At 44.3% G+C, this 23,966-nt stretch overlaps 2 protein-coding genes and 1 long non-coding RNA gene across 3 annotated transcripts in view; 1 reads left to right on the forward strand and 2 right to left on the reverse strand.

Annotated features, from left to right (window-relative positions):
• The window catches only part of bmp6 (bone morphogenetic protein 6), a gene marked incomplete at its 5' end in the record, with an annotated part of 95,984 nt that extends 91,084 nt beyond the window's left edge, over positions 1 to 4,900 (forward strand). The window contains 2 exons of the mRNA XM_084326770.1: positions 966 to 1,076; positions 4,478 to 4,900. Of these exons, the coding sequence (XP_084182896.1) occupies positions 966 to 1,076; positions 4,478 to 4,627 (261 nt within the window). The 3' untranslated portion in view covers positions 4,628 to 4,900. The remainder of the gene's footprint in view (positions 1 to 965; positions 1,077 to 4,477) is intronic.
• A 2,078-nt stretch (positions 4,901 to 6,978) lies between these two features.
• Positions 6,979 to 9,675, reverse strand: LOC311238581. Its single transcript, XR_014620380.1, has 2 exons — positions 7,817 to 9,675; positions 6,979 to 7,758 (listed from the first exon to the last, which is right to left on the reverse strand). It is a non-coding gene; the product is annotated as an uncharacterized lncRNA (long non-coding RNA).
• Positions 9,676 to 9,754: 79 nt separating this feature from the next.
• The window catches only part of txndc5 (thioredoxin domain containing 5), a 39,829-nt gene continuing 25,617 nt past the window's right edge, over positions 9,755 to 23,966 (reverse strand). The window contains exons 6-10 of the mRNA XM_084326671.1: positions 22,293 to 22,379; positions 19,240 to 19,386; positions 15,360 to 15,442; positions 13,283 to 13,412; positions 9,755 to 12,624 (exon numbers count right to left, since the gene is read on the reverse strand). Coding sequence (XP_084182797.1) covers positions 12,502 to 12,624; positions 13,283 to 13,412; positions 15,360 to 15,442; positions 19,240 to 19,386; positions 22,293 to 22,379 — 570 coding nt within the window. The 3' untranslated portion in view covers positions 9,755 to 12,501. The remainder of the gene's footprint in view (positions 12,625 to 13,282; positions 13,413 to 15,359; positions 15,443 to 19,239; positions 19,387 to 22,292; positions 22,380 to 23,966) is intronic.

The raw sequence follows: 23,966 nt of genomic DNA on the forward strand, positions 1-23,966 counted from the left end.
GGTGTCACTGCCGGGATGTAAACTCTGGGGCTAGCTGCACATAGACAATCAATGGGGTTCTGACTTTATGTGTTTGTGAGCTCTTACACCCAAAGTAGGTTTATATTCTAGCATTTGTAGAAGATCTGAACCAGAAATAACACCTTAATTTAGCCTCCAATGGCAAGTAGCTATTGTGACGTCGTCATTAGGATGTGAAGTTCTCAAAACCTCTCCCACCGGTGTAATCGTACCTGATCGTAATGATACACTGTGTGGTGGAAGATAGCCGAAGCTAATAACTTACTCAGTCCAAAGAGACGATTTATTAACTCAATCAAAGTATCAATAGAAAATAGTCAGAGTTAGGCTGGATGACTCTCCACGAGGTGACTAGCTGGGACACCAGGGAAGAGAGACCTCTCACTGGATCTTGAAACATCTTTATAAATACAAACTGGAAAGGGTGGGGGTCACAGGAATACATGAACATAGGGGTGGGGACATCTTTGGGGACATAAATGGAAAGGTGGGGAAGGGGGGTAGGAAGGAATGGGGGGGGGGGGTAGGAAGGAAAGATGTGTAGAGGGAGGGGGAAGGGGGTCTTATCTCCCACAACTGTTACAGGGATCTATTGGATAATATACATACAAGCTCCTTGTTTGTGTCCATCTGCTCTGCCAGTCTGTCCTCCATGTTAGATACAGATGAAACCAAAGTGAAACCAGTCAATATATGACTCATGTCCGCAACATAACAACAATGCGAGGGATTAAAGAATTGTCAAGAAACACTTTTGTTGAAAATGAGGAGACACACATTGAAAATGTGTCATTTCTGCCTAGCAACAATTATGAAAAGTGTTAGCATGAATGAGCCTCACGCTTGTACTCAGTAGTACGCTACTCTGTGATAGACCACATTGGTGACGTCACCTCCCCCCTCTGTCATGTGTTCCTTCCCCGTCTGTCATGTGTCTGTCCCAGGACTGGATCATCGCTCCAGAAGGCTACGCAGCCAACTACTGTGATGGAGAATGTTCCTTCCCGCTCAACGCCCACATGAACGCCACCAACCACGCCATCGTGCAGACCCTGGTGAGACACCATATAACCAGGATATCATCTTAATCTGCATTAGTGTATTACAGTCATCTATCCTGTATTAGTGTATACTAGGGCTGTCCCCGACTAAGGATTTGGATGGTCGACTATGATTGGCCAAAATGTGCTGTTAGTCGACTAAAAAAAAAAAAAATATATATATATATATATATATAATATTTAAAAAAATATTTTAAATTCTTTATATTTTGTATCATTCCATTTGGGCTGTGGGCGGTGCTTAATGTCTGAAGGAGTCGACTGAAGGCTCCTTGTCCTCTGCAAAAGCATGCAATTGGTCCACTGATGGATACATCTTGATATTTGTTTAGTCTAGTGTGTTCATTAGACGGGTGAAATCCTCTTTCAGTGCCTCTGTGCCTGTTTTCGTAGGCAGTTAGCCTCTGGTATGCGTGCCATTAGCGTTAGCCACGCTTCTAGGCCTCTTTTCTTTTGGAAAGAATGATAAAAAAAATAAATAAAAAATAAAAAAAACTATAAATATATATATATTTTTTTCTTTGTATTCGACTAAGAGGTTGGCTAGTCGACTACGGCTCCTTTCGACCGATTAGTCGACTAATCGACTAATAGGGGTCAGCCCTAGTGTATACTTAGTCATATATCCTGTATTAGTGCATAAATCAAATCAAATGTATTTGTATAGCCCGAGATCACATGGAATTGCCCCCATGGGCTGTACGAGTCAAGAAGAAACATCACAATAGATCAAGAACAAAAACCACCATGAAATCCAAATATGCGACACTCCCAGACTTTCCCCAATGAAGATAAGGAACGACTCACTAAAAACCTAGCAATAGGGGGAAAAGCACCACAGGTGGCGTGGAGGAGAGACACCTCAGATGGGCTGTTCAAAGGGGGGGTCCCCCCAACAGGATGTCTGATAATATAGTGTTGCTATGGATGATAGATGGATGGAGAATAGAACAGGCGAATAATTGGTAGTACTATGTAATGAAACACACATGGTAGCAATAGTATCTAAGGTACATAAAAACAAAAAAGCATAGGAAAACGAACGCTGCTATGAAAATGAGATAAAGGCTAGAAGTCATGGTTAGCTGCCGGTCAACTGAGGGAGACGTCGAGTGGATCCATGGCGCCTGTGGCACCGGTCAGAACCGGTTTGAGGAAGAATAGCCGCTGCAGTCGACGCTGTTAGCCACATCAAGGACGGCACAGGGAAGATCAGTCCTGCATTAGTGTATACTTACAGTAATCTATCCTGCATTAGTGTATACTTACAGTAATCTATCCTGCATTAGTGTGTATACTTACAGTAATCTATCCTGCATTAGTGTATACTTACAGTAATCTATCCTGCATTAGTGTATACTTACAGTAATCTATCCTGCATTAGTGTATACTTACAGTAATATATCCTGCATTAGTGTATACTTACAGTAATATATCCTGCATTAGTATATACTTACAGTAATATATCCTGCATTAGTGTATACTTACAGTAATCTATCCTGCATTAGTATATACTTACAGTAATCTATCCTGCATTAGTGTATACTTACAGTAATATATCCTGCATTAGTGTATACTTACAGTAATATATCCTGCATTAGTGTATACTTACAGTAATATATCCTGCATTAGTATATACTTACAGTAATATATCCTGCATTAGTGTATACTTACAGTAATCTATCCTGCATTAGTGTATACTTACAGTAATCTATCCTGCATTAGTGTATACTTACAGTAATATATCCTGCATTAGTGTATACTTACAGTAATATATCCTGCATTAGTGTATACTTACAGTAATCTATCCTGTATTAGTGTATACTTACAGTAATCTATCCTGCATTAGTATATACTTACAGTAATCTATCCTGTATTAGTGTATACTTACAGTAATCTATCCTCTATTAGTATATACTAGGGCTGACCCCTATTAGTCGATTAGTCGACTAATCGGTCGAAAGGAGCCGTAGTCGACTAGCCAACCTCTTAGTCGAATATATATAAAAAAAGGTTTTTTTTTTTATTATCATTCTTTCCAAAATAAAAGAGGCATAGAAGCGTGGCTAACGCTAATGGCGCGCATACCTGAGGCTAACTTGCCTACGAAAACAGGCACAGAGGCACTGAAAGAGGATTTCACCCGTCTAATGAACACACTAGACTAGACAAATATCAAGATGTATCCATCAGTGGACCAATTGCATGCTTTTGCTTCAGTCGACTCCTTCAGACATTAAGCACCCCCCACAGCCCAAATGGAATGATAAAAAAATATATATATATATATTAGAGCTGGGCCGTTAACGGCGTTAACGTGCTGCGTTAACGCTATACTAGTATCGCGCGATAATATAATTAACACATTAATCTAATTTTTTTTTTTTACATTTTTTCTTTTTTACCTTTATTTACCCAGGGTAGGTTCGCTGAGCACAGATGCTCTTTTTCAGGAACGCCCTGCTTCACATTCACACAGTTCCATTCACACCTGGGAGCTGCCCAGTACAACCACAGTTGACACCGTTGGCCACTGAGCAACTCCACTGGAGCAGTTGATTCAAGCCATGTCACATAGTTCAAGTTTGAAATGATTCTTTCTGTTTTGCTCCTGAGAGTGCTAGATACTGTACTGTACTGGTAATATTATTTATTTGTGTTAACTTCTGAATAAAACAACTTATTAAACACAAGTACATCTTATTGAACATTATTTTGATATTTCATTACCAATTATCATAGCAAAACAGCTTTTTCAAACAGTCTGTAATGCATTTTGGAAACGGGAGATGGGCTCATGGTGTAATGGGCCACCTGGCCTGAGAAACATAAGGAGGAAAGAAAAAGTAAGGACTTACTTCTGGTCATTATTTGGGTAGAACACACATATTTTGAATGCCTTCGGCAGGTTTTTTTTTTTTAGCCATTTTAATCTAGATTAAATCCAGGATTGCAGATAGATTAATCTAGATTAAAAAAATTAATCTATGCCCACCTCTAATATATATATATATTATACTTTTTTTTTCTTTTTTTACCAATAGTCGACTAACGGCAAATTTTGGCCAATCATAGTCGACCATCCAAATCCTTAGTCGGGGACAGCCCTAGTATATACTTACAGTAATATATCCTGCATTAGTGTATACTTACAGTAATCTATCCTGCATTAGTGTATACTTAGTCTTATATCCTTTATTAGTGTATACATACTTAGTCATATATCCTGTATTTGTACTGTAGATAAAGGTGGACGTCCAGCCACCCTGCCTCCACCCTGCATCACTACTGTGGTGATTTTCCAAACAATTCCTCTCCAAGGTGGAGCGAGAGTGCGTTCACGGGATTCTATAATAATAATAACCTCTGACATCATCGCCCCCTTTTCCATCAAGGTCCATCTGATGAACCCCGAGAACGTGCCCAAGCCGTGCTGCGCGCCCACCAAGCTTCACGCCATCTCCGTGCTCTACTTCGACGACAACTCCAACGTCATCCTGAAGAAGTACAAGAACATGGTGGTGCGCGCGTGCGGCTGCCACTGACGGCCCCCGGGGGGCGCCGCGGAGACCACCGGTCGGCGGCGGGTCAGCGGCGGGTTCGACGACGGGACGCAGACGGACCGACGACGTTAGGAGGAGTCCTGGCTGAGAGGTCGCGACCCCATCGAGATCAACATCCACCGACGGGGGAAAACCCTCTCAATAACACAATAACAAGAATTCCCATATTACTCCAGTGATCTCGGACAACTCGACCAGTATATGACCACGGGCACCTGCCTCCCGTATCTAGAAACCAGAGGACCAAGATTTCTTAGGGGGGGGGGGGGGGGGGGGACGGACGGATCTAAAGGAACTCCTGAGATCAGCAACATCCACGTACTTTCAAACATTGGACCGCTGAGTTTCCACGTTTTCCTGTTGGCTTTGTGAAAACGGAAGCGTCACTTCCTGGTTCGGCGAGTGTGTGAATGATTGTGCGAGTGCGTGGATAGTGTTTATGTATGTGTATATTATGGTTGTGTGTGTGTGTGTGTGTGTGTGTGTTTATTAATACCGCGCCTTCCTCTTCACTCAAGGACGAGGGAGAAGAAACCGAACTGTTGTTGGACAAGAAAGACAAGAGTGCTGCTCCCCTCACCCTCTGCTCGCCGAACAACATGGTGGATTAGTTCTCAGAGCGCCACGATGATGATGATGATGATGAACTGATGTAATGTTATTATCACAACACACAACGGAAGCCAACGGTAGCGAATTACATCATGGGGTCAAATGACAGAACGCATTGCATAATACAGAAATACTTTGCGTCAGATGGAGAAAGTAATACCAGCCTATAGCTCGATTCTTTTAAACACAGATGTAACTCTTTTATATGTCGCGTTTTCGAGAGACTAACGAAAACCCAAAACACTCTGCTGATGTTTAATGGTGAATGATACTGAACACAGAGATACCAAAACCCAAACACTGTTTAATGGTGAATGATTCTGAACACAGAGATCTGTATTTCCTCTCCCCCCCCCCCCGTTACCGATGTATTTTCTTCTCAGGCCATATTTGCCTTCCTAAAATATAAAATGGACCTGACCAAAGTGACCACGGGGCTATTTTAGTAGTGAGCTGCTCCAAATATCCCCAGTGTGTCAATATTAGCTGTTGCTCCGGCCCCGAGTCCTGCCTCACCGAGCGGCTGCGGCATGATGCATGTTGTGGCCGGACTCCTGTTTTCCTCCGAAGCAGTGAAGAATACGGCCTTATCCCTCGGACATACCGCACGGCCATTTCCATGTTGTTGAACTCGCAAAGTCCACAGAAGATTCCACCCCCCCGACGACCCATCGAGAGATTGTGGAAAAAAACGTTTAGCCGCTCAAACACCCGCCGCTGTGTCAGCTTTCTCAAAGTATCCCTTTGGTTGTTTTGGATGGTTGACAAGTGTAATTGTGAGGGTTGGTGTCTGGAGGAGAGTGAACATTTAACTGGGAGCTTTGTTTTCAAGTCTTATCTGATCTGATCGGTCACAAATTGGGAGCAGGCGAATACTTTTATGTTGTTGCGGTTTTTCTTCATTTTCGTCGTTATGCCAATTCCCTGCGTGTGTCACAGTCCTGGTCGTCGCACCATCCTGTTGGTCTGGGGAGGGTGTGGACTACCAGATGTCTCCTCTGTTGGTCTGGGGAGGGTGTAGACTACCACATGTCTCCTCCGTCGGTCTGGGGAGGGTGTAGACTACCACATGTCTCCTCTGTCAGTCTGGGGAGGGTGTAGACTACCACATGTCTCCTCTGTCGGTCTGGGGAGGGTGTAGACTACCACATGTCTCCTCTGTCAGTCTGGGGAGGGTGTAGACTACCACATGTCTCCTCTGTCAGTCTGGGGAGGGTGTAGACTACCACATGTCTCCTCTGTCAGTCTGGGGAGGGTGTAGACTACCACGTGTCTCCTCTGTCAGTCTGGGGAGGGTGTAGACTACCACATGTCTCCTCTGTCGGTCTGGGGAGGGTGTAGACTACCACATGTCTCCTCTGTCGGTCTGGGGAGGGTGTAGACTACCACATGTCTCCTCTGTCAGTCTGGGGAGGGTGTAGACTACCACATGTTTCCTCTGTCGGTCTGGGGAGGGTGTAGACTACCACATGTCTCCTCTGTCAGTCTGGGGAGGGTGTAGACTACCACATGCCTCCTCTGTCAGTCTGGGGAGGGTGTAGACTACCACGTGTCTCCTCTTGTCAGTCTGGGGAGGGTGTAGACTACCACATGTCTCCTCTCGTCAGTCTGGGGAGGGTGTAGACTACCACGTGTCTCCTCTGTCAGTCTGGGTTGGGTGTACACTACCACATGTCTCCTCCGATTCATGTGGTGTGGCCAGATGCTTTTTTTCACCTGGCAGTGAGAAGGAGACCGCAACGTGCGCAGAGATTCACGCCATCTCCCCACACTCCCCTTCCAGCTGGATAGGTGCCCGACTGGCCAGTAGGAGTCGCTAAAGCAACGACCAGGACTTTTTGTGTTCGTTGGAACGTCTAACCAAGCCGGATGTACCACTACCAGGAATTTAACCTGGGTCTCTGTGGTGGAAGGCGAGTGCTTAGACCTCTACACTACCCATCCACCCAGTGCTTAGACCTCTACACTACCCATCCACCCAGTGTTTAGACCTCTACACTACCCATCCACCCAGTGCTTAGACCTCTACACTACCCATCCACCCAGTGCTTAGACCTCTACACTACCCAGTCACAGTGCTTAGACCTCTACACTACCCATCCACCCAGTGCTTAGACCTCTACACTACCCAGTCAGTGCTTAGACCTCTACACTACCCAGTCAGTGCTTAGACCTCTACACTACCCAGTCACAGTGCTTAGACCTCTACACTACCCAGCCTCTCTAGTGCTTAGACCTCTACACTACCCAGCCTCTCTAGTGCTTAGACCTCTACACTACCGAGTCAGTGCTTAGACCTCTACACTACCCATCCACTAGTGCTTAGACCTCTACACTACCCATCCACTAGTGCTTAGACCTCTACACTACCCAGCCAGTGCTTAGACCTCTACACTACCCAGTCAGTGCTTAGACCTCTACACTATCCAGTCAGTGCTTAGACCTCTACACTATCCAGTCAGTGCTTAGACCTCTACACTACCCAGACACAGTGCTTAGACCTCTACACTACCCAGTCACAGTGCTTAGACCTCTACACTATCCAGTCAGTGCTTAGACCTCTACACTATCCAGTCAGTGCTTAGACCTCTACACTACCCAGACACAGTGCTTAGACCTCTACACTACCCAGACACAGTGCTTAGACCTCTACACTACCCAGACACAGTGCTTAGACCTCTACACTACCCAGCCTCTAGTGTTAGACCTCTACACTACCCAGACACAGTGCTTAGACCTCTACACTACCCAGACACAGTGCTTAGACCTCTACACTACCCAGTCACAGTGCTTAGACCTCTACACTACCCAGACACGGTGCTTAGACCTCTACACTACCCAGACACAGTGCTTAGACCTCTACACTACCCATCCACCCAGTGTTTAGACCTCTACACTACCCATCCACCCAGTGTTTAGACCTCTACACTACCCAGACAGTGCTTAGACCTCTACACTACCCAGTCACCAGTGCTTAGACCTCTACACTACCCACTCACAGTGCTTAGACCTCTACACTACCCAGCATCTCTAGTGCTTAGACCTCTACACTACACAGACAGTGCTTAGACCTCTACACTACCCAGTCAGTGCTTAGACCTCTACACTACCCAGTCAGTGCTTAGACCTCTACACTACCCAGTCAGTGCTTAGACCTCTACACTACCCAGTCAGTGCTTAGACCTCTACACTACACCCCTCAGGCTACTACTTAAAAATCAGCACTGGTTTGGTTTTTTGATATACTGGAAAAGCTAAATATTAGCAATTGTTAGCATAATCTCAAATATGTTAGCGGATGTTGATACAATGCTTCATGCCCACTGACCTCCATTAGCGTCATTAACATGCTAACATGTTCAGCTGCCTATCATGACGTGTTGTCATACATCATGCTAACATGTTCAGCTTTGTAACATGACGCAATTGGTCATAGATGATGCTAACATGTTCAGCTTCCTATCATGACATGTTTTGTATTCAATATGATAATCACCTACAAAGTCGTCTGCAATCTACTCTGAACATCTGGAAGGATCTACTCTGAACATCTGGAAGGATCTACTCTGAACATCTAAAAGGATCTACTCTGAACATCTAAAAGGATCTACTCTGAACATCTAAAAGGATTCCCAGCTTCTGTCCCTTTTACAGCACGTCTTAGGAGCCGAATGACATGGAATTCTTTTTTTTTAACGAAGATCATATTAATGGAAAACTAACACCAAAAAGAATCAAGTAACACCTTACGTGCCTATACCTAACCAATCCAAAATTACATAATATACCTCTGGTAAGCTGCTGTTTACATTTGTGATCATGTTTAGTAGACTTGTGTGTGTAAATACTTGTACATTCTCAGCTTATTTATTGCACATTTTATGAAAAAGAAAAAAAATCACATGCCATATTAAAAAAAACAGAATTAAGATACAAAGGACACAATTTTAAAAACTTATTTTTGGAAAAAAGAAATTTTATTACGAAATCTCATTGTTACAACTTTGCCATTATTAGCTTCTTTATTTTTTTGTACAAAATTAAATGGGTAAATGTATGACCCATGACTCACAAGGGGGAAAAAAAACAATACTGCTTTCTGTCACTGGAGTGGCCTTGACCATGTGCTATCCATAAAGACTTGTACTGACTAAAGACTGATGTGTGGGAGTCACTGATTTCCTTGGGCTGAGCCAGTGAATGCTTCACACAGCAGCACACACACACATTATGCATTAGGTCCCGGACCCCCGTGTAATAGACCATTTTTGTTCCAGGGACCCCGATCTGGCAAGATTACCGTTGCAGAGTGTGATTTAGTCCAGAATTCTACAGCGTAGGAGGGGGAGAGTGGAGCAGAGTGAAACCTATGATTAGAACAGTTATTATCATTGAGCTCACTAGTTTTAATTAAGTGAGACATTTTACCCCCCCCCCCCCCCCCATCATCTTCTGGAACCCGCTCACGGACCCCCCCTGGAGGCCCCTGAACCCCACTAAGAACCATTGCTTTACAAATATGACTCCCTTTTGATTTGGCGTCCCCTACATTTTGATGCCATTCTGCATCAGTTCCTAGTCATCGTTCGATTCAACTGGCGAAGCGAAACAGTACGAGCGCCATTTGTGTGTCGATACACTCGTCGACTAAACAAATGGACATTTGGCCAGTCGTCATGAACAGATGTGACCAGTGTACAGAGCGTGTATAGGGATGCACCGATCCCACTTTTCCAGACACGATACAGATAGCTGGACTTTGGGTATCGGCCGATACCGAGTGCCGATCCGATACCCATTGTTCAATTAATAAACTGTATGCCTCACTGTGTGGAAGAGACTGGGATCATTCTTTTGTGCAACAAGGCAACATCAGGCACGACTTAAAAACATTACTTTCGTAACTTGGTGAAACAAAATGTAACAAATTAACAGATATAAATGTACTGAATTGTTATTAATTATTAAAAATGTAATAACAATTTTTTTAATACGTCTCCAATACCCGATCTAGCCGATATCCGAAATCAATATCGGAGCATCCCTAGCGCATATACACATTCGGTCCTATGATTTCCTCCAGATCGCTTACCATTCTTTGTACAGTAGTCAAAACAGCCGAGTCTAGCATTACAGTGGCTCGGCAGCGCTGGGTGACTGAACAGCATGAGGGAGAGAGATGTACACAAAAGGAGGTGAAATGTATTTGCATAGAGGCTCATGGTCGTCTGTGTACTTCTAAAAAACAAGCTAGGCGCTTCTTTGAACATTCAACCCACACTTTAACCTTTAAGACAGTCGATTGACTCACGTCACTGTGTGTAGGGGGGCAAACGGTGACATGAAATGACAAAACTACTTTTTTACATTCAGACTTTTTGTTGTACATAATATCACGGAAGACCACAGACACCAAGTTATCAAAGTGCAGTTCTGTCTTCATGTTGGGGGGGGGATGATGAGGTCCTAAATACACACTGAAGCAGCAATAGCTACAGGTATTCAGGTGGTGGAGAGACATGGAGCTGGCTGGTGAAAGACTCTTTATGCCAGGAGTAGTAGCGAAGGATGGGGCGGTGATGTCGTCATGGGAGTCAGAAATGGGTCCGGACATACGAATAATTATTTAGAAAAAGAACCCACAAACAAGGTTACAGTCCCCTCATCACTTATATATATAGCTCTCCAATAGAAATCAAATAAGAGATCTTGCATAGAATGTTTGTGTAGTTCTTTCTTCCAGCATGGCTGCGTGTGTAACCATTGGTAGTTCTTTCTTCCAGCATGGCCGTCTGTACCCATTGGTAGCCACTTTAAAAATAAAATGCCTAACGTCTGCAGCGGTAGAGCAGGTAAAAACACTGGAAAAGCCTGATATTACTGTTCTACCGTCACTCGTTTACAAGATCCAGTAATAAGTCACCAAATTATTACGTTTTTGTTGATATATTTCTCATACATCAACAAATAGCCACCGTTGTCTCTTCCATTGCCAGGCACAAAACAATGGTTGCCATGATGTTACAGCCATTTCGGAGGTCGCGAGAACTACACAGACATGATGCCACGCTAGGCCTCAGTTTGGCAAAACTGGGAGGAAAAAGTCCCATCCTTACAAAAAGAAATGCTCCCGACTCCCGACTCCCTTGACGACGACGACCGTTCTTCCTCGACCACTCCTACTGGTCTGACCACTCCTACTGGTCTGACCACTCCTACTGGTCTGCGTGGGAGTGTCCCTGAGAGTAGAGTTAGTTTTAAAAAGTAGTACCTTCAACTTAACACTCCACTTCATGACAGGATCAAGGGGCGAGATCATTTAAACCCTGCACACACACAACAGTACCATCTTTAACAGCTCGTGATTTTTGACAACTGGTTTCATTATAAAAAAAAATTTACTTTTAAAAAAGTTTTCAAATGGCTAGAAATTCAGTCAGGTACAGGCAACTGACACATCTTTTGTTTTAAATTCACAGACAGAATGTGGAGCGACAACAGTCCTCGACGACGACTACCGCCGTTATTATTAACAACATATTTTAAGAGTTCAGATTCTGACCCAATAATAGTAGCGTTTATAAAGTGGTTGTCAAGACACATTACTTCATTTGTAGAAGCCAAACCGGTTAACCCAAAGGATTAGGGAGCGCTGGGCCGCGACAATGAAACACATTCACATCCTAAACATGGTATTGATTAGGTGAGTCTCACCATCCTGGCTCACAACACATGTAGTCAGGGCTGTCCACCACCGCCTGACTCCTTTTCTGAAAGGAAACTGATTGGACAGAGAGAGAGGAGAGGGATGTGTCCTATTGGCCAGATATGGAGGGTGGGTGTGGCAGGGCGGTGGATAAGAGTGCTGATTGGCCAGATATGCAGTGTGGGTGGGGCAGGGCGGTGGATAGAGTGCTAATTGGACAGAGAGAGAGGAGAGGGCTGGCCCTCAGCAGAATAGATGTGTCCTATTGTCCAGATATGCAGTGTGGGTGGGGCACTGGGGCAGGGCGGTGGATAAGAGTGCCGATTGGCCAGATATGCTGTGTGGGTGGGGCAGGGCGGTGGATAAGAGTGCCGATTGGCCAGATATGCAGTGTGGGTGGGGCAGGGCGGTGGATAAGAGTGCCGATTGGCCAGATATGCAGTGTGGGTGGGGCAGGGCGGTGGATAAGAGTGCCGATTGGCCAGATATGCTGTGTGGGTGGGGCAGGGCGGTGGATAAGAGTGCCGATTGGGTGGCTCTAGAGCTCGTCTCTGGCCTGCTTCATGACGAAGGCGTGCAGGCTCTCCAGGTCACGGCCCCCGTGGTGCTCGTCTCCCTGCTGGCCGGCTCGGAACATCAGCAGGGTCGGGTAACCCTTCACCTGGGGAGAGAGGAGCAGGACAATCAGGACGTCTCCAGGCTCCAGGGCCCAAGTTTCCACCGAAATCACCCAGAACTTTTTAGTCCCCGCTGGGACTACATTTCACTAGGAACTAGGATGTTCCTTCAGACATTGTCGTCTGCATTTCCACCACAGTGTAAGAAGAACTCACGAAGATTTAGGCCAATCGGTCCACTGACGTGTGAAAGTGTCTCAACTAACACAAAGGACAATTATCTCTGATCAGATCTTCGTGATCACGGTTAAATGAAAGGAACACGTCAACATCTTGGGAAAGCTTAGCTTACCGTCTTCTCCAGAGAGAGACAAGAAGATAAGATACCAGTTTCCTCTCTGTGCGTTCAGTAGAAAGCTATCTGGCTGCACGTTAGCCTAGCTTAGCACAATGAATGGAAGCGGACAGTGCCGGTTAGCCTATGGCATCGTCCAACTAACACCTCTCCCGAAGGTTAACTGGCACTGCCTGCTTCCATTCATTATAAAAACATTGAGTGAGCTTGAAACACTTTATTGCTCATAAAGATAAACAATTCTGAGAGACACAAGGCTATAATTTTTTTAACAGATACAACTATTCAGGAATGCATGTGAATATACATGGTTACACATCAAGGATGGATCAACGCCGGACACTCACCGAGAACCTGTTGCATAGCGTGCGCTCCACAGTACAGTCCACGTCGGCGACCTTCACACTAGTGAGACCAGGGAACTCCTTCTCCGACAGGTCCTGCCATGTTGGAGCCAGGTTCTTACAGTGGCCACACCTGCAGGACAACAACACAGTAATGTGAATTAGGTCCCGCCATGTTGGAGCCAGGTTCTTACAGTGGCCACACCTGCAGGACAACAACACAGTAATCTGAATTAGGTCCTGCCATGTTGGAGCCAGGTTCTTACAGTGGCCACACCTGCAGGACAACAACACAGTAATCTGAATTAGGTCCTGCCATGTTGGAGCCAGGTTCTTACAGTGGCCACACCTGCAGGACAACAACACAGTAATGTGAATTAGGTGCTGCCATGTTGGAGCCAGGTTCTTACAGTGGCCACACCTGCAGGACAACAACACAGTAATGTGAATTAGGTGCTGCCATGTTGGAGCCAGGTTCTTACAGTGGCCACACCTGCAGAATAACACAGTAATGTGAATTAGGCCCGAGTGATAAACCACAAGGTCTGGTCTCAGGTAAGAAGACCACAAGGTCTGGTCTCAGGTCTCACGTTAGATAATCAATTTAATGTTCATCATATTGCATTGCAGGGCAATTGTCATTGTCAGTATACAAATTAAAACACATTTTCAATAAAGATTATTTTTCATAAATCACTGAGGAACATGACAATGGCTGCACCTACAGGAAAGAATGAATTAATCCATTAATTTATATCACTCTTTTCTTGTACTAGGGACACAAAGCGCTTCAGTGTAGCGGGTGTCTTATCATCCATCCACCATCACCATTGTGTGGCAGTCTACTGGGCAAAACACAGGCCAGGACCGCCATACATCAGTCCCATGCGCCAGCACATGATGGCTGAAAGACTCGGGAGACAAGGACCGATATAAATGTGCCAATTAACACTTTGACTGCCACTCATGAGATTTCTCTGGTTTTTTTTATAGGTGGTTGCTAGCCACTCACAAGATTTCTCTGATTTTTTTTTTTTTTTTTTAGCGATCTGAAAAATTATTGCATCACCCGAGTCTACCCGAGTATAGCCGAGCGGCGCCGGCGATCACTGTGGAAAAAAGCGCCCCCTGTCGTCTCCCAGATGACATAAGTGATTTTGGAATGGACTCAATGAAAATGAAGGGGGAAAAAATCCGGTACTCCACATTTTCCAGTTCACTGATCCAGCCGGGGTTACCACAGTTCATTCTGGAACCTCAGATCCCCGTTGATCATGGAGATCTACAGTATCGCGTTGGATCCATACACGTATCGATTTTTTCGAATGGTGATCAGGAATTGGAATATACCAGTTGGATACCATCTGATGTCAGGTAAGGACTCTATGTTATCAGTGGTAGGATAATCAGAGTAAGTTTGATGAAGTTATAAGCTGTTTTGTGAAATGTCTTCTTTCGGTTTCACTGTAAAAGTCCGTGAGGAAATCAACGGAGCGATTATCCGTGCGCGGCCGTAATGTGCTTGCGTGCACGTATAATATTGATCATCTAGCGTTTATTTGAAAACGATTCATAAAAAGGCCGACGAATATCAATGTTGTGGAATATTCCAGTAAAGGATGATTTTCATAGAATGCTCCAGAATGAGCTGTTTTTTTATATCAAAACGGAGGCTTTTCTAACTGCTCTGAAACGGAAACGACGCGATAAAAAAACAATCTGCCTTGACAGCACTGACTGGAAAATAGTCTTTGATAATGCGATGGGCAGATTAGACACATAGCCATAATTTAAAACATAGATTAGGCGATATTAACGTTAACATTGGCGCCGATGGTGGCATTCAGCCGGTAAAACGGAAAACCAGGCGTGGCGCTCAAAGTGTTAAGGAGAGAGGGATACGTAGGGATCCCCCTACTTATTTATTTTTGCCTTTCATCTTTTCTCCCATCCCTCAATTTAGTCGTTATGCCAATTCCCTTCCTGGTCGTTGCGCTGCCCTACTGCCCCCAATAAAGAGGCATTGAAATAGGTGTAAGTGCAGACAATCTCACGGCCTACTCTGAAAGCCTGTACTTACCACGGGGCGTAGAACTTGATGAAGGTCAGTCCCTTGGCTACCGTGTCGTCAAAGTTGCTCTCCGTCAGGGTCAACACGCTGGACTGAAGTGGCAGAACAGCAATGAGGGGAATATGTTAATGTTACACAGTCATTATTACAGATCATTTCTACTGTGTTCTACTATTAAATACTGTGTATTGCATATTAAGGGACGGGTTCAAAGTGACAACAGTAACATTCTAAAAGGACCCAAGTTTACTTCCTGTTGCTGATGCAATAGTTGGAATAGGAAATACACCCGGGTCCAAACTCCTCCCAGGCAGCAGGATTCCAGTGAAACCATGGATACCAGCCAATACAAAGGTTTTCCCGTGAAACCATGGATACCAGCCAATACAAAGGTTTTCCCGTGAAACCATGGAAAGCCCAGGTTCTCCTCTTTCTTAGGACTACAGCGATTTCACGACGGCTTCCTGTCCTCGTGTCTAAAGTGAAAACCCCAGCATCATACCAGTGGGAAACCCCAATTCTCCTGAGCATTATATTATAACAGTTATATCATAACCAGTCTCCCTCCTCCTGCACCAACCAGATCGGTTCTTAATTATAATACGCAGAGGTTTGACGGATGATGTCATCTTTCACACGGCTCTGCAGCATCCGAGAGGCTTTGGTGTTCGGAAACAGGAAATAGCTGTCTGACCATAATTACTAGCTGACCGTAGCGTCTCAGAGGAGAGGGTGCTGCTGGCATTTCTGGGGGACATCTTTCTGTATTTATGATGCAGTAATATGAATTAATTATATTTTGATTTAAAAAGTGATCACTTACAAAGTGATAATTAATTCCATCATCTAGTAACTAGTTGACTGCTCTCTCTGGGTGCAGAGAAACTGTGCCATGAAGGAATAAACTGCATCACATCAATACTACCCAGCTGTTGATACAAGGACCAACTTGTAGTATAACTAGGAGAGAACGGGTTAATAGAAACACCTGGGTTCTGCTGGACCACTAGAGAGAACAGGTCAATATAAACACCTGGGTTCTGTTGGACCAGTAGAGAGAACAGGTCAATATAAACACCTGGGTCCTGCTGGACCACTAGAGAGAACAGGTCAATATAAACACCTGGGTTCTGCTGGACCACTAGAGAGAACAGGTCAATAGAAACACCTGGGTTCTGCTGGACCACTAGAGAGAACAGGTCAATAGAAACACCTGGGTTCTGTTGGACCACTAGAGAGAACAGGTCAATATAAACACCTGGGTTCTGTTGGACCAGTAGAGAGAACAGGTCAATATAAACACCTGGGTCCTGATGGACCACTAGAGAGAACAGGTCAATATAAACACCTGGGTTCTGTTGGACCAGTAGAGAGAACAGGTCAATATAAACACCTGGGTCCTGATGGACCACTAGAGAGAACAGGTAAATAGAAACACCTGGGTTCTGTTGGACCACTAGAGAGAACGGGTAAATAGAAACACCTGGGTTCTGTTGGACCACTAGAGAGAACAGGTAAATATAAACACCTGGGTTCTGTTGGACCACTAGAGAGAACAGGTCAATATAAACACCTGGGTTCTGTTGGACCACTAGAGAGAACAGGTCAATATAAACACCTGGGTTCTGTTGGACCACTAGAGAGAACAGGTAAATAAAATATAAACACCTGGGTTCTGTTGGACCACTAGAGAGAACAGGTAAATAGAAACACCTGGGTTCTGATGGACCACTAGAGAGAACAGGTAAATAGAAACACCTGGGTTCTGTTGGACCACTAGAGAGAACAGGTAAATAGAAACACCTGGGTTCTGTTGGACCACTAGAGAGAACAGGTAAATAGAAACACCTGGGTTCTGTTGGACCACTAGAGAGAACAGGTCAGTAGAAAAACATGGGTTCTGTTGGACCACTAGAGAGAACAAGTCAATAGAAACACCTGGGTTCTGTTGCACCAGTGGAGAGAACAGGTCAATAGAAACACCTGGGTTCTGTTACATCATTAGAGAGAACAGGTCAATAGAAACACCTGGGTTCTGTTACATCATTAGAGAGAACAGGTCAATAGAAACACCTGGGTTCTGTTGCACCATTAGAGAGAACAGGTCAATAGAAACACCTGGGTTCTGTTGCACCACTAGAGAGAACAGGTCAATAGAAACACCTGGGTTCTGTTGCACCATTAGAGAGAACAGGTCAATATAAACACCTGGGTCCTGCTGGGTTCTGTTGCACCAGTTGGACTACCACTGCTTTTCTTTTCTTTACTTCGGTTTGCTTTGTCAAATTGTGTTTTTATTTTTTTGCTCCGTTAAGCACTTTGAGCTGCACGCTATGTATGAAAGGTGCTATATACATAAAGATTATTATTAGAGATAACGGGTAAATATACACATCCCTGGGAACTTTGGATTCTGTATCGAGATATTATTAATGTCATTATGAACGCTTCACATCTGCGTTTCCTTGCGCAGCAGCTGTCCAGAGATGCGTCTTCACCCACGTCTGCTTCTCGACTGGCCAACATCTGTTCAACAACCTCCCCCACGGTTTATTAGCTGCTATGTGGAGATGGTGCGGGCTCTCTCTCTCATGACCACACCACAGCCATCTTGGCGCCCGGGCCACATCAACCCTCACAGTGGCCTCCTGACCACAACAGAGAAAAGAGCTGCTTTTCTTTCAAAATACTCCTTTTATTAAATCAAAAGAATGGAGTTGAAATGCTAGTGGTTTTATTTTAGGACTCTGGACCATCTGTGCTTGTGATGCGACGAGTCAAAGCGCTGACGGCGCTCCTGCTTTTCCCCCTGGTCCAATTAGCGCGCACACACACACAAGCACCGCTTGATTGGGACAACGCAAAAAGATTGAGGAAGCAGCAAGACAGGAATACTTTTTTTGTTACATACTATTTGGAGTGTTGCATCAATAAGGACACACAGGGTCATAGATGCAAAGCGTTATGGAATAGATTGACCTGGCCGCGTCAATACTTTTACCAACGGATTTCCAGTTCCGCGTTCTGCGATCTGATTGGCCACTGACGTTTCTGGTCATGTATGTGCGCCAATCGCGTGACGCCCGTTTCTGCGCCTATTTCCGCCTCGAACAGCCTGCAAACTACCTAACGCCTAGTTTATCACTGGTTAAGCTCAGGCGACTCTTTCGAAGTTGGTTAAGGTTAGAGTTTGGAATCAGGGCTGGTGTTCTATCGCCATGCGCTAAGACAAACTCTAACCTTAACCAACTTTGAAAGAGTGCCTAAGCTTAACCGGTGATAGAAACAGGCGTCACACGATTGGCGCACATGTCACATGACCAGAAACGTCAGTGGCCAATCAGATCGCAGAACGCGCATGCGGAACTGGAAATCCGTTGGTAAAAGTATTGACGCGACCTGGCCATTAAACAAAGCGCACTGCCCGCGAGCCTCCACTAGGGGCAGAGAGGCTAACTGTGACTAGGTGACTGAGTAACATCACCGCCGGTCTATGAGGTGCTTTGCGTCTAAAAAACCTAAATGGTGCGTTCGGTCGGTCCTCGTCAAGTCGGAACACGTGTCATGTGATCAAATGGTAAATACGAGGCGATGGTGTCCAGGTGCACTAATTAGGTTGTAAACTCAGGACCAATCAGATGCAATCAGGCGGCAGATTCAGAAAATTATTAAACTTTTCTTTCTAGATGCAGGTCGTTTGTTTGTGCAGATTTGTATGAATCCCAGCGTGTCAACGATTATTGTTTCCGACGATGTCTCATGATGCTCCATGTTCATAATAAAGTATATTTGAGCCACAAAAAGGTGAAACGTCACAACTCAAAACGTCACGAATAAGATCAGCCCGACGCCGCCTTCCCCGATAGCTCCGCCCCCCTGACACACCCACCTCCACTTCCTGTTTCACTGGCTCCGCTGTGGGGATCTCATTGTTCGACGGCTCCTCTGCTTCTGGCTCCTCCAGCGACGCCTTCAGCTGGTTGTCCACAAAGTCTTTAAGGTTGTCCAGGTCCCTCTTCCCTCGGTACTGCTCCGTCTGTGGACGGTAACGATCAACAACAACAACAACTAGGAACAATGATGCATCTCATTCGCTGGACAGGGATTCCTCCACGTTGATCCATCACAACACGGGTTTCAATTACAACCCATCTAACTAGGGATGGTCGATATTGGCTTTTTTACCGATACCGATATACCGATATTGTCCAACTCTTAATTTCCGATACCAATATCAACCAATACCGATATATGCAGGGTTTCCCCCCAAAAAACTGAATAATTTCAGGTAATTAACATGTCTTGTTGTGGAATTAACATAATATTATGCATACTTTTGACAATAAATAAAATCAGAATTTGTTCTTACTTGCTTGCCTGGGTAAATAAAGGTTATAGAAATGTAAAAAGAATAAATGTTTTTTTATTTTTTTGGAAAACCGATACCGATATTTTCCGATATCACATTTTAATGCTGATATCGGCCGATAATATCGGTAGGCCAATAATATCGGACATCCCTACATCTAACATAATGGTGCGTTTGCAGAACGCAGGTATCGGTGAAGAGCGACAGGTAATGAGCTCTTAACAACGGACCAGTGAAGCCTCACAGTTCGATCAGTTGACTGGTATTATTGCGAGATATTGATTGGCTCATCGCCCACATAGATTTATGGTTACCGATAACCCGCAGTTTGATTAGCCGTGTTTAAAAAGGGCTCTAGCGGGCACATTTTTTAAGATACCGAATAGAAGACTGGTATCATTTGAAAGCAGAGATCTTGAGGAAGACATGCTAGTTCACTGGCAAACGGGGTAGATGTTGCTCAAAAGTTGAAGCTATTTTAAGCTAGCTTAACACTTTGAGTGCCACGGACGAGAATTCTCGTTATTTCATGCCGACCGGAGTGCCACGGACGAGAAATCTCACTTTTAATAGTTATTTCTTTTATTAGCGATTTCCATTCATATTTCATCAATCTAGCCTCACGTTAGTGCTGCAAACTCTCTGAGCTCCATTGGAAAAATACCGCCCCCTATCGTCTCCCGGATGGTACTGCACCCCTTTGGAATGGATTGAATGAACCGCATGGGAAAAAGAAATTGTCCGGAATCCACATTTTACTTCTCAGGCAAGTAACCGGAGCCGATTGCAGTCTTTGTGGTCCCGCAGAACAGCGTGGAATAATGTGTTCGAGCACCCAGCGTTGGATCAATAAACGCGATCGATATTTGGAATGGCAATCAGGAATTGGAATAATCTTTTTGGAGAACATCTGAGGTAAGGAATCTATTTGACCAGTCTTAGGATAATCAGAGCTTGTCACAGAGATATCAACATGGGCCCTATGTGTGTGTGTGCGATCAGGAAATAAGAGAATCGATTTTTCAGCCTGCTTCTATAACATGCATAAGTACACACATACTATCGATAATCTAGCGTTTATTTGAAAACGATTCATAAATAGGCCGAAAAATGACAACGCGTTTTGTGTATTACAGTAAAGGCCGTTTATCACAGAATCTTCTGAAATCTTCTGTGGAAGTTTCAAGAAACTAGCGTTTTTCAAAATGGTATAAAACGGAAATGAACCGATTAAAAAACAATCCGTTTCGACAATGTTGACTGCAAACAAGTCATTGATAAGCGACGGCCAGATTAGACACATAGCCATAATTTAAGATGTAGTTTATGCGTTCGCAAATATGAGAGCGCCATCATTGAAGTGGGTGGTGGCACTCAAGGGGGTAAACAGGACACGGAGGCTGGCACTCAAACTGTTAAGGTATGACCCCCTCGACCTCTGACCTCAAGATGTCTGAATGCTAATGGTATCAATAAAACCACACAAGCCTCCTCTTTAGAGGCCAGAATATAGTCCCAATACAGCTCGTTTATGCTAATGACATGCAGAATAGTCCCAATACAGCTCGTTTATGCTAATGACATGCAGAATAGTCCCAATACAGCTCGTTTATGCTAATGACATGCAGAATAGTCCCAATACAGCTCGTTTATGCTAATGACATGCAGAATATAGTCCCAATACAGCTCGTTTATGCTAATGACATGCAGAATAGTCCCAATACAGCTCGTTTATGCTAATGACATGCAGAATATAGTCCCAATACAGCTCGTTTATGCTAATGACATGACGAATATAGTCCCAATACAGCTCGTTTATGCTAATGACATGACGAATATAGTCCCAATACAGCTCGTTTATGCTAATGACATGCAGAATATAGTCCCAATACAGCTCGTTTATGCTAATGACATGCAGAATATAGTCCCAATACAGCTCGTTTATGCTAATTACATGCAGAATTAGGCCCAAACTAGGCGTTTTTTTTTGCTAAAGTACAAATATGTCGAGTTGTTTTATCTCCAACAATAAACCATATAATAAAAAAGAAAATGTAATCTTACATTCATTAAATGATAATCAAATGAGTTTGAGAAGGAGCAGAAGGAAGCAAATGCTTATCTAGTCCTGCCCCTTCCTCACAATATCATACATAAAAGATATCTTACAACCCTAAAATAACAAACAAAATAATCAATAAAAAAGAACACACATTTTAGTAGAAATAAAAAGTTACAATTTTATAGCTCCTCGTTTTTGTACCAATTTTTTAACTGTACAATGTTCTTGCTCATTTTAGTTTCTTCGTCGTAAACCATTCCACTTCCATTCTCATAACACACACAGTAGGGCTGGGCGATATGGCCAAAAATGATATCACGATAACGATATGATAATGCTATCATATCACTCTATATCAATAATTATCAATATTGTTATAAGTATAAAAAAAAATTTTGATCTATTTTTTTTTATTATCAAACTATATTGATTATTAAAATATATCGCGATAATTATCGTTATCGTTTTATCGCCCAGCCCTAATACACAGCATCATAGACACGTTCCATACCTTCTGTCCGTTGTTGAAGAAGAGCAGGGTGGGGTATCCTCGCACAGCGTTCTCCGAACACACCTCGTAGTGCTGGGTGCAGTCCACCTGACCAACCAGAGACAAGAGCCCGGTTACATCACAGCCTGGAACCAATCAGAGTGGGACTACACAACGACAAGCGTCTCACTGACGAAGCCAGAACCAATCAGAGTGGGACTACACAACGACAAGCGTCTCACTGACGAAGCCAGAACCAATCAGAGTGGGACTACACAACGACAAGCGTCTCACTGACGAAGCCAGAACCAATCAGAGTGGGACTACACAACGACAAGCGTCTAACTGACGAAGCCAGAACCAATCAGAGTGGGGACTAGACGATGACGAGCGTCTCACTGACGAAGCCAGGTTGAGTACTAGCAGTGGGACAATTATTTATTTTAACCCTTTCACTACCACACTACCAAACGGTTAACCCTTTCACTGCGACAATACAGAAGGTTAACCCTTTCACTGTCACATGACAAAGGGTTAACCATTTCACAACCACACTACAGAAGGTTAACCCTTTCACTACCACTACAGATGGTTAACCGTCTGTAGTGTGGTAGTGAAAGGTTAACCTTCTGTAGTGTGGTAGTGAAAGGTTAACCGTCTGTAGTGTGGTAGTGAAAGGTTAACCGTCTGTAGTGTGGTAGTGAAAGGGTTAACCTTCTGTAGTGTGGTAGTGAAAGGGTTAACCTTCTGTAGTGTGGTAGTGAAAGGTTAACCGTCTGTAGTTTGGTAGAGAAAGGGTTAACCGTCTGTAGTTTGGTAGAGAAAGGGTTAACCTTCTGTAGTGTGGTAGTGAAAAGTTAACCTTCTGTAGTGTGGTAGTGAAAGGTTAACCTTCTGTAGTGTGGTAGTGAAAGGTTAACCTTCTGTAGTGTGGTAGTGAAAGGGTTAACCGTCTGTATGGTGGTAGTTAAAGGGTTAACCTTCTAAGGCGGCTAGGTGGTGTAGTGGTCTAAGGCACTCGCCACCAGTGTGGAGACGCTAGGATTCGCGTGTTCGAATCCAGCTCTCCACATTGTTTTTCAGTTTGGCTGGTCGTCCGCAGTAATACACATTGGCCGTATTACGGGGAGGGAAAACTGAAGGGTGGGGATCGAACGTTGTGAACAAGCGACTCCTACAAGTCGGTTGGTGCGCCTGCGCAGTAGAATCAGGAAGTGTCGGGGGCAGCGTGAGCCTCCCACGCGTTACTCCTCGACACTGAGAGGTCGAGCTGCGCAGGTGAAAAGATGCGACTGCTGTTACCTCAAGTACCGGAGGGGACTTGTGCTATGTATGACTTAGTCCACATTGCAGCCGGCTTGTGGGAGGCAAGAAACAGCGTTCGTGACAGGGGAGGGTTGAATTGGATGATACGAAATTGGGATGGGAGAAAAATATAGAAAAATGGGAGAAAAAGTGGATCAAAAAAAAAAAAAGGGTTAACCTTCTGTAGTGTGGTAGTGAAATGGTTAACCTTCTGTAGTGTGGTAGTGAAAGGTTAACCTTCTGTAGTGTGGTAGTGAAAGGGTTAACCTTCTGTAGTGTGGTAGTGAAAGGTTAACCTTCTGTAGTGTGGTAGTGAACGGTTAACCTTCTGTAGTGTGGTAGTGAAAGGTTAACTGTCTGTAGTGTGGTAGTGAAAGGGTTAACCTTCTG

Source organism: Notolepis coatsorum (assembly GCF_963971535.1).
Source record: "Notolepis coatsorum genome assembly, chromosome: 12".
Taxonomy (NCBI): Eukaryota; Metazoa; Chordata; class Actinopteri; order Aulopiformes; family Paralepididae; genus Notolepis; species Notolepis coatsorum.